The sequence below is a fragment of the Phoenix dactylifera genome, chromosome 3, assembly GCF_051530095.1.
Source record: "Phoenix dactylifera cultivar Ajwa chromosome 3, Ajwa_hap1_PhDact_Kaust_v1.1, whole genome shotgun sequence".
NCBI lineage: Eukaryota > Viridiplantae > Streptophyta > Magnoliopsida > Arecales > Arecaceae > Phoenix > Phoenix dactylifera.
Window position 1 is genome coordinate 8312286 of NC_143192.1, and position 9939 is coordinate 8322224.

General features: G+C 37.5%; 1 protein-coding gene across 1 annotated transcript; it reads left to right on the plus strand.

Moving 5' to 3' along the window:
- The first annotated feature begins 227 nt into the window (after positions 1–227).
- On the plus strand, positions 228–7756 carry LOC103710553 (remorin-like). Its single transcript, XM_008796322.4, has 5 exons — positions 228–615; positions 2745–2795; positions 2896–2983; positions 5811–5892; positions 7309–7756. Exons 1-5 carry the CDS (start codon positions 459–461, stop codon positions 7507–7509), a joined length of 579 nt encoding a protein of 192 aa, XP_008794544.1. The 5' UTR covers positions 228–458; the 3' UTR covers positions 7510–7756.
- Positions 7757–9939: the final 2183 nt, after the last annotated feature.

The window sequence follows — 9939 nt, forward strand, 5'->3', positions numbered from 1 at the left end:
GCTGGACTTGTCCATCAAATCGTAGAAAAGAACGTTCAAATCATAGCCGCTGGGGTCCATCGATTGCGTGGTCCAGATCGACATTTGGTGGCGGAGGCATGTGAATCCATAAATCCAGCAGCTCCAACGTGGTCCTCAGGACCCCATGCGGACAGTTGCATAATTCTACCTATAATCTTTTCCTTTATATATTATATATATGTATATATTTTTTATAAAAAAATCTTGCTTTAGATACGAATAAAAATAATAAGTTAATTTAGAAAAGCGTTAGAATCCGTTAAAGATTTTTCTTTAAATCTTTCGGCCGGCGAAGAGCCAACGCAACTTCTCTCTCTATTTAGCGGCGGTTGGAGGACTCCGGGTGGTACTGTTCGTGTGCTTGCTTGGTTTGGTGGAGTCGGAGCGAGCTCTAGCTGTCGGTGTTTGGTTTAGTTGGTGGTGTTAAAGGAGGAGGGATGGCGAAAGAGGAGTCGAAGAAGGTGGCGGTAGAGGGCTCGTCAGTGACCGCTCCGCCGCCGGAACCCACCAAGGACGTTGCTGAGGAGAAGGTGGTGATCCCGCCGCCGTCGGAGGAGAAGCCTGACGATTCCAAGGCTCTGGCCGTCGTCGAGAGTATGACTTCTCCTCTCTGTGTGTGCGCGCGCGCGCGTTTGCATGTGGTTTTTGAGTGAAGCTTTAGTTTTGGAAAATTCTGTGAATTTTGGTGAAATTTCTACTTTTTTTTGTTGTTGTTGTTGTGTTAGAGAAACGTTGTTTTAAATTATTCGTCGGGTGACAGTCTGAAGAAGCTGTTTGCTCCGCTTTCTGATAATTTGTCCTTTTTTTTTCATGGGGATAATGTTAGTTGAGGCCTGGAATTAAATTTTCTTTTTTCCTTTCTGCTTTACTCGAAAATTTGCTCTTTTTTTTTCTTTAAAAGGTATTCTTTTATATAATTGGGTAAAGGACTCTTATTCAAGAACTTATGAATTGATTAAAATCTTAACCACAATCTGAGTAGATCTTTCTATTTTCCTTCCAAAAAAGATGAATAGAATTTTCCATATCAGAAGGCCTTCATCCAGAGGATAATTTTGACATTATTATGTCGCTTGATTGTATTCTTTAGATATTAAATGTTGTTGAGGCTTATTTCCCCCCTTCTTCCCTACCACTGGTAGGTTCTGGTACACTTTCATGCCTGACTTGAGTAACTCCTTTAGAACATTAGGTGCGGCTTCGCTGTTTCCTTTGTTATTTTTATTATCTTAAATTCCTGGTGATGTTTTAGTGGGAGTTAGATCTGGATTCTTTCTGCAAAGCTTGTTTCTAAATTCACCATTTTCTGTGTAGAATCTGGATAATTTGATGCGTGATATGTGTATTGCTACACGATTTCTTTAGAATTTCTTTCGGATCTGTAAATTGATATGAAAATCGATTGTTAGTTTTGTCCTGTTTCAATTTAGTGATATTCTGTGAGCTGAGGGATTTGTTCTTCTGTCAGATTTCAGTTTTTAATTTAAGTAAGAAGAGTTTCTTTCTTGTAATTTCTTTGGTAGTCTAAGGAAACTTCTTGCTTTTACTTTTACGTAGGATGAAAGAATCATATTGTCTCCTTTTCATTACATATGATTGTATATGGTATATTTTGAGGGATAGTGCAAACTATTATGATTGTGTTTGCTTTATAGATTTATAGTTTGTTCAGAGCCTTCTGCTTTTTGCATGAGAAGTTCCTTTTTGACGAAACTGTGCATATGATCAACAAGGATATTTTACTTTGTTTATTAGTTTATTTAGTCCCCGATCTAAAGGTTGTGATACGCTCATCGATCATTATGTTGGAAGATGTTAATTCATCCACCTCTGAGATGAGTCTAATTAAATAAAATCTCTGAACAAGACTTCTATTTGATATTCTTTCTTAGCTATTTCCATGGGCATATGAAGAGAATTCTCTGCATGAGAGTCAACACAGACTTTACACAGCATAACTGAAGTCCATAATAGAGTGGTATATCATGAAAAGCAATTAAGAGTCCAGGTTTAAAATTGCAATCTATATTTCGAGGCCTATTACGGTAATTTTTTTTCTTGAACCATTCATTTAAGAAAAAGTGGTCAATGGATTTCACTTTTTATACTATTTACTTTATAATTTTTGGATATGAAAATGTGGGAAGCATCAGCTTTAGGTGATAAAGGAAATGGACCGTTATATTTTGTGAAGAAAGATGGGCAAGCTGCCTCGGTCTTGGGTCCAATAGTTGGAACACCTTTCCTTAGCACATGCACTAAGGGGAGGTCCCTGGTTCAAACCCAGGTTTGTTTTCCACCTACTCTGTGTGTGTGTGTGTGTGTGTGTGTGAGAGAGAGAGAGAGAGAGAGAGAGAGAGAGAGAGAGAGAGAGATGAATTTTTACCAATGAATAGTATAAATTTCTAGTTTTACCATTTAATGTATGTGGTTTTGTGTCTACAAATATTGTCCTTGCATGTCTGTATGTGTACTCATTCTTTCTGCATATGATCTGTCTTAATATAATTGTAGGGTGATGGGTTACTTATGTACCAGTTGATCATTTCCCTGAAGATGCCTTTAATCAGCATAACTATACGAGACTTCAGAATATTAGATATTTGAGATCACCTAATATGCAATTATCAATGCGTCACTCTATAATACATTTTAGCGACATAACCCACTTCAAACTTGTAAGGATCATATCTGTAAACTTTGAATAATTTTTCTTTGTATAGAGGTTGCAGATGTTTTGACAGAGAAAAGCACGGGGGGTTCGACTGAGAGAGGTAACTATTTGAGAAATGTTAAATTGAATTTCTAGTTTATTTGTTGTGTATTATATACATAAAAAAGAACAGGAAAGTACATCTAATTTGGCACTTTCAGATGCTCAACTTGCAAGGGTTGAAACAGAGAAGAGAATGTCTTTAATAAGGGCATGGGAGGAAAATGAAAAGGCTAAAGCTGAAAATAAGTAAGTTATTAATATTTTACCTTTCAAGTGGTTATAAAATATTCTCCATTGACTTGTTCAGCATCGAACAACAGATGCCTCTTTCATTGGAAATCTAGATAACCAAAAGGTGTAACATATATGCGATGCTTCTTGTAAGTCTTTATAAAATAGCTATACTATAGCTTCATTAACTTCTTACGAATTAAATCAATAGATAAAAGGCTACACTATAGCTACACTTTAGCCTTTCCAAATAGCATTATGAAATATTGACAAAGTTGCTATTAGCAGGAATGCAGAATGTCTTGGTTATGATTTATGCCAGTTTGTCATATTAGGTTAGCTACTGTGCTATGCTGGTTTTGGATGAAATTGAGAGTAAGCATCCCATTCCAAAAAGTTAACAGGCTGGCCAGGCCAGACCTTGACCTCCAACTAAAATAGTTCCATCCTGTTTTAAAAATGCTCTGTACTCTTTTCTCTCCCCCACTAAATGCTAGTGAGTCCCACCTCTCTCCACCAACCCATCCCATTCCTTACTACAGTTGCCCTTCCTGTAAGTTAGTCCTCTCTGTTGTGTCAGGGACAACGTCTACTGCCAGCTTCAAGGAGATGCAGTGCTTGATGATATTTGAAAATGACATACTGCAGATTATTTTCAGAAAAGAAGGGTATGCCATGGGCCAATGACATGAACATAGGTTTAGTTTTGTTGGTTGATATGGAAGAGTTTGATTAGGGTGTTCCATGCTTCTAGCATGCTTTGCAACTAATGGAAAAAACTGTAAAGACCAATGATGTTAATTCAGATAGTTTGGCAGTATATGGAATGAGTATCACAAAAAAGAGCTTGTTAACTTCTGTGTGTTCAAACTAGGAACTAGTGTGTATGCAACATTCAGGAAAATGTAAACCAATTGTGGATGAATTGGTGGAGAACTTTTGTGGAAGACCAGTGGAAAACTATCAGTTTTTTTACTACTGTACTGCTTTTTGCTAAGCAAGTCTGTAAGAGCATAGAAAGCATGGCCTGCCGTACCAGTCCGTACCGGTCAGTACGGGCCGGTATGTACCGGTCCGGCCTGGGACCGGTATGGGATCAACGTGAATTAGCGTTGGATCAGCGTGGAATTCGAAATCGGCACGGGACCGGTACGAGACCGGTATAGGACCGGTACCATACCGGTCCGGGCCACCATCGGTACGCCAATCGGTACCGGTACGGCGGATCTTGATAGAAAGGGTTATGATATTTAAAAGTTATCCACTTTCTCTACACTACAGAGTCGGTACAGACCTTTTGGAGAAAGAAAAGAATTAACATATCCATCAGATTGGCTTGGGACAATCATTGTTTGCACAGCAAGAAAAATTTATGAAGAAACAACAAATCGGCTTAGTCATTTACTATACAAACTTTGCGTATTTTCAAAGATCCAGCTTGCCTTGGCAATTCTAAGATTCAGCAAGCTCATTCTAAGTTGTGGGCTTCAATATTAGTGATCCTTCCTTAGGTAGTTTATTCTTGCTTTGCCATTTTCTCTTTTTTTTTCCATTCCTTCTATCTTCTCTTGTAAATACTTTTTCTTCAATAAATTGGGTGGTTTTCATTTCTCCCCTATAAAAAAAAAAAGGTATAGTAACAAGAAGTTAAAGATTCCTCACTGGGAGCAGGACTTAGAAGATCAGTCTTGAAACAACTATAGAGGAGGGACAACCTCATGCCACCTTGATGAACAAGGATGTGAAAATGTTTGTGCTGGTGGATGAGGCCCTTATAAATTAGTGAATAAAGATTCATAAAGCCAATCCGGTTATGGAAACTTGTATAGTTAATTAGGCTAAAGAATTTTTTCTCAAAAAACCTCTACTTATATAATGGGAAAGCCTGGACTCCATCACACTTGTTAGACTCTGGGCCTTCCCGCTAAGAGTGCACAGCATGCTGGACTCTTGGATTTTCCAAGTGCCATGGCTGCGAGTTCAGTGCATACTAGGTTTCACAAGCCTCTCAAGCAGTTTGTTAAGCAAGAACCAGGAGAGGAGTTCAAGATGAAGCCATCAATAGCACAAGGAGAAAAAAATATACTTACATATGAAAAAAAAAGAAAATGTGCATATTTCTACTTGTTCCCGAGAGAGATCCTAGCACTTGCTGCATGCTAATAGTGATAAAAGAAAATGATCTTCTGGTGTTTAATTTGTCTCGGAGCACAGGGATAAAAAGTATCATACAATAGAAGCCAGTTATGGGAATCTGTCTAGCCTAGTTTATTATGCTAAGGATTTTTTCCTTAAAAAATAGGCTAAAAAAGTTATCTTGTGGTGTTTAACATGTTTCCAAGCACAGTGATCAATAAGTATCATACAATAGGTTAGACAATGTTAAGTAATGATTGAGAACCGTGCTTAGAGCCACTACATGTAGAATTAGATATTTCGTCAGATTTCTGGCTAAAATTCACGAAGCACATTAAATTCCATCTCTTCTATCACATATAATGTGACAAATGGTTAGAAACTGATATTTGCAGAACTGAATTTCTTTATTTGCTAATCCATATGCCATGAAATTGTGATAATATTTGTGGTTTCCCCACCAAGATTCATTCTTTCTTCAGCTAATTGTCCAACACTTAGCTTTCCATCTGTCTCAAGACTAGGTTGATGAAAATTTTGTCAAGTTTGTATGATACTGGTGTAGGGTTTTTCTAGAACAGTGCATTACCTCTTCATATTGGTGGATGATTGTGGAAACATCAATTGTTGCCTTTACTATTGATCGTTATTCAAAATATATATCAGGTTGGAAATTATAATCTGGCTTCCTGACAATGTCAAACAGGGCTGCTAAAAAGATGTCATCTATTACTGCATGGGAGAACTCAACTAAGGCAGCTATGGAAGCTGAGCTGAAAGCAAAAGAGGTAACTGATTTCTCATTCAGTCTGTCCTACAAGAAAACTTTCAAGCCTTTGTATTTCCAGTCCACCCAACTTATAAATAGTCGTAGTCACCAGAGAAATTAACAGTGGCAGAAAAAACAACAAAACAGACTTAACTACAAGTCAGCCAAATAAATTGACCCCAAGAAGGCATTAATTTTAGAAGTGATGCCAAGTAGTTGAATCAATATTTGTTTCTTTCTTGTTAAAAGAAAGCATTAGTTGTATTTCCAAATCGTCTCTTAATATTTACTCCATTTTGAAGATGGAGTGGATGAGAAACGAGGAACCCAGAGAACTGGAAACAAAGGAATAATACTGGGTGTTCTAACGTGTTTGTGGACAGTATCAGAAACGGATTTAAGTCAAATAGAGTAAAGTCAAAATGGCAGCTTTGCCAAAACAAGGTTGACACTTGGTTTAGAGAAAAATCTTCAGCATTTTGCAAGTGTTACTTCTATACTGCTGATCAGGATATGATGTACCGTACCGAACCGAACAGTACTGGGCGTACCAATTCAATACCGATACCAGTACAGGTGGCGTACTGACCCTCGGTATGCCAAAAAAAAATTCGTATTGTACCATACCGATGCTATGCTAGTGTGGCACTGGTACGGAGTTCGGTACCGGTACGGCGAGCCTTACTTCAAATCATTCTTTTTTTTTTAGAAAGAATACTTTAGATCACTCTCCGAAAAATGGCTGATTATTTTTGCTTGGAAAATCTATTAAATGCCTTCAAAAAATGTAATTTTTATGCACCAAACGTTTCACAGGAAAAAGCTTGAATCTCTGCATGCCTAAAATTATCATGCTTTTAAGTAGGAATCCTTATCATTCAATCTTGAAGCCATTCCTAAGTCTCAAAACGCATGGGCCAAGCTGAATACATGGCTTCGGATTTCTGTTTGGTTGTTCTGGTTCTCAAGGTCCCATTGGTGTGCTCAAAATTTAAGGGCATCTTTTTTCATGTTAACTTGGAGGGACATGCCTCACTATGACCTCGAATGTAGACCATGACTAAATGGAATTATGATTGCACCTCGTGTCCATTCGTCCTTTGACTCATGTTATTGCTCATCCAGTGTCGACTAAATTCTGGTCTTAAACATGAATGTGATATTGGTGGACCTAGGTCTTGCTCCAAAAATATTGGACCTAGATGCTTCATTACTATCAAAGATTTTAAATTGTCATCAAGAAATGACATCCGATGAAGAAGCCAAAAAAAAAAAACTTGCTCCAGCGTGGTTTCTAGTATGTTTCTTCCTATGGTAAGAAAACATAATGGATCTAAGAACTTAAATTGGTCTGCAGCATCTGCATGGTGATGTAACTTGTATTACCTACTGCTGTAGAGAGCTTGCATCCAATACTTCTTTAATATGTGAACAGGAAGCATTAGAAAAAAAGAAGGCAGAATATGCAGAAAAAATGAAAAACAAGGTGGCCATGCTTCACAAAGTAGCAGAAGAGAAGAAAGCTTTTGTTGAGGCCAAGCGGGGTGAGGAGATCTTGAAGGCAGAGGAAATGGCTGCAAAATACCGTGCCACAGGGCTTGCTCCGAAGAAGCTCCTCGGGTGCTTTGGGGCCTAAGATCTGACTAGAAAAGAGGGCATTGATGGTACATTCTCTACTTTGTTTGTGGGTTATGTTTTGATTTAGTTAAAGCTTTAATGGGAAATCCCAGTTTGTCTGGTGTGTAAAGTGTCATGTACTTGTATATAGTTGTAATTTTACAAGAACAAAGATTTGGTGTTGTACAATTGTATTCTTTTAGTTTGTGGGAAAAGAAGCAAAAAAAAAAAAAAAAAACATTTGTGTGTATTTATACAACATCAAATTATTTGCTAGCATCGAAGCCCTTTAATGTTCTTCCAGAAGGAAGTTGAAGCCCTTAGATGTTCATATTGGATATATTTATACAATATGCATTGAGATGTACTGCGGACTGATGAAGTAAAAAGATGGCAATTGGCAGAAAAACTGCTATAGAAGTAGCAAGGAAGCAAGATAATCCGATAGTTTTCAGTAGTTCTGGTGGATTCTTGAGAGGCAACCAAACAATAAACTGGGATTTCACTGTCATAAACAGATGGATGGGCGTGGGGTCATGTAGTTGTTACAATGATCTATTCTGCAGTATTCAGCATTAATGCCCATCAAACATGGAAAAGCTGCTGAGTTGCTATCATTTGATGGTATAATAAATTTGAAGACACCAACTTATTGCACATCTCACATCTTTAATAAAGCATTTAATTAGAATATTTAGTAAGAATTAAATATATTTATTTTTTATAGAAGTAATTTTGATAATATATATGTTATTTTAATTTAGGGGTGACAATTTATGATGTGATCCGTCAATCCGATCCGCGAACGACCTGCCGGTTTGGGTTTGACATAAACGGATTTAGGTCGTAAATGGGTTAATCCATCTAAACCTGTTTATTAAATGGGTTGGGTTCAAATTTAAACTTTTGATTCGTTTTGACCTGTTTAATAATTGGATTATGACCCAATATATTTAACCTGTTGAAAACATGTTTAACTTGTTTAAAATCTGTTTAATCTAGTTCTGATATGTTTAATCCAATCCGCTTAATCTATTTAATCTGTTTAAATCAATTGTTATCGTTTAAAATCCGTTTAACCTATTTAACCTATTTAATAAATGAGTTTTGTAGGTCGGGTCAGGTTAACTGTTTAATAAATAGGTTGAATTTAGATTTGAAATTTTGACCTATTTAATAAACAGATCGAATTTAGGTTGATGAATTTTTTATCTGATCTGCATCCAATCCGATCCGTATCTGACCCGATCGCCGGCCCGAATCTCATTCCTATTCCTTGCAAGGATCCAAAAAAAACTTACAGATTATAATTTTACTCTGCCCTCTCTCTTCTGTTAACAGCTAGCTGCTTCGGGTGCCCATTTTAGAGGTCAGAAATTGTTGTGCGGTGGTTGGCCCATCTTCTTACCCAACAACAAAAAACTAGAACAACGATAAAAGCACAAAGGCATATACATACAAGTCATCTGGCATATGAGAGTTGATGGGAGGCAAAATGGATCGTTCTGCTCTAGCATGAAACCACCCAATTTCTGCCGAACAAACGTCAGAGCCGAGCAGGCCTCGATCTCGCTAAGAGCTAGGCCGACCTCGGCCAGAGGCCAAACTGACCTCAGCCCCCGTTGAAGGCCAAGCTGACCTCGCCAAACATATGCCGCGGCCTCCAAGCTTGCCCAACCTTGCCCGCCCGCAGTCACACCCGTGCGCGCACCCACGCCTGTGACCGAACATTCCAACCTAGACTTCATATTCCATATAAAATATTTAATTGTAATTAAGGTTTTTTTTTTCATCATCTTTCCCACGACTGGTAGGTTCTTGTACATTTTCATGCATGACTTGAGTATCTCTTCTATAATATTAGACGTGGCTTTGCTTCTTTTCTTTTTTTAAACTATTATCTTTTATGTTTTGTTGAGAGTTAGATCTGGATTTTTCCTGCAAAGATTATTTGGAAATTCACCACTTTCTGTATGTAAATTTATAGCTTCTGTATAATTTAATGCGTGATATGCGTGTTACTAGCCGAATTCCTTAGCATTTCTTTCATACATATTTGGAAACTGATATGAAAGAAAGTTGGTAGTTTTGTCCTGTTTCATTTGTTATTTCCCTTGATATCTTTGTCCAGTATACTTATAATTTTATGATATGGCACAGACCTAAGGGATTTGTTCTTCTGACAGATCTCAGTATTTCAAACGAAAGTTCATTACGGATTGCTTTTCCTTTTACATGGAATGAAACAATCGTATGGTCTGTGCCTTTTCCTCCCATATGATTGTTTGTGGTGTATTTTTTGAGGGGCAGTGCAAATTATTATGATTTTGCTTTATACCTTAATAGTTTCTTCAGAGCCTTCTGCCTTTTGGATGAGCAGTACCTTTTTGACCCAACTGTAGCAAGGATATTGTAGTTTGTTCACTGGTTCATTCTGTCCTCAATCTGA

Excerpts from the sequence above, each read along its gene's own strand:
- LOC103710553 (XM_008796322.4), top strand. The coding sequence starts at position 459 with ATGGCGAAAGAGGAGTCGAAGAAGGTGGCGGTAGAGGGCTCGTCAGTG. Across the intron at positions 2,796-2,895 it reads GGGGGGTTCGACTGAGAGAG|ATGCTCAACTTGCAAGGGTT; the intron begins GTAACTATTTGA and ends TGGCACTTTCAG. Across the intron at positions 2,984-5,810 it reads AAGGCTAAAGCTGAAAATAA|GGCTGCTAAAAAGATGTCAT; the intron begins GTAAGTTATTAA and ends AATGTCAAACAG.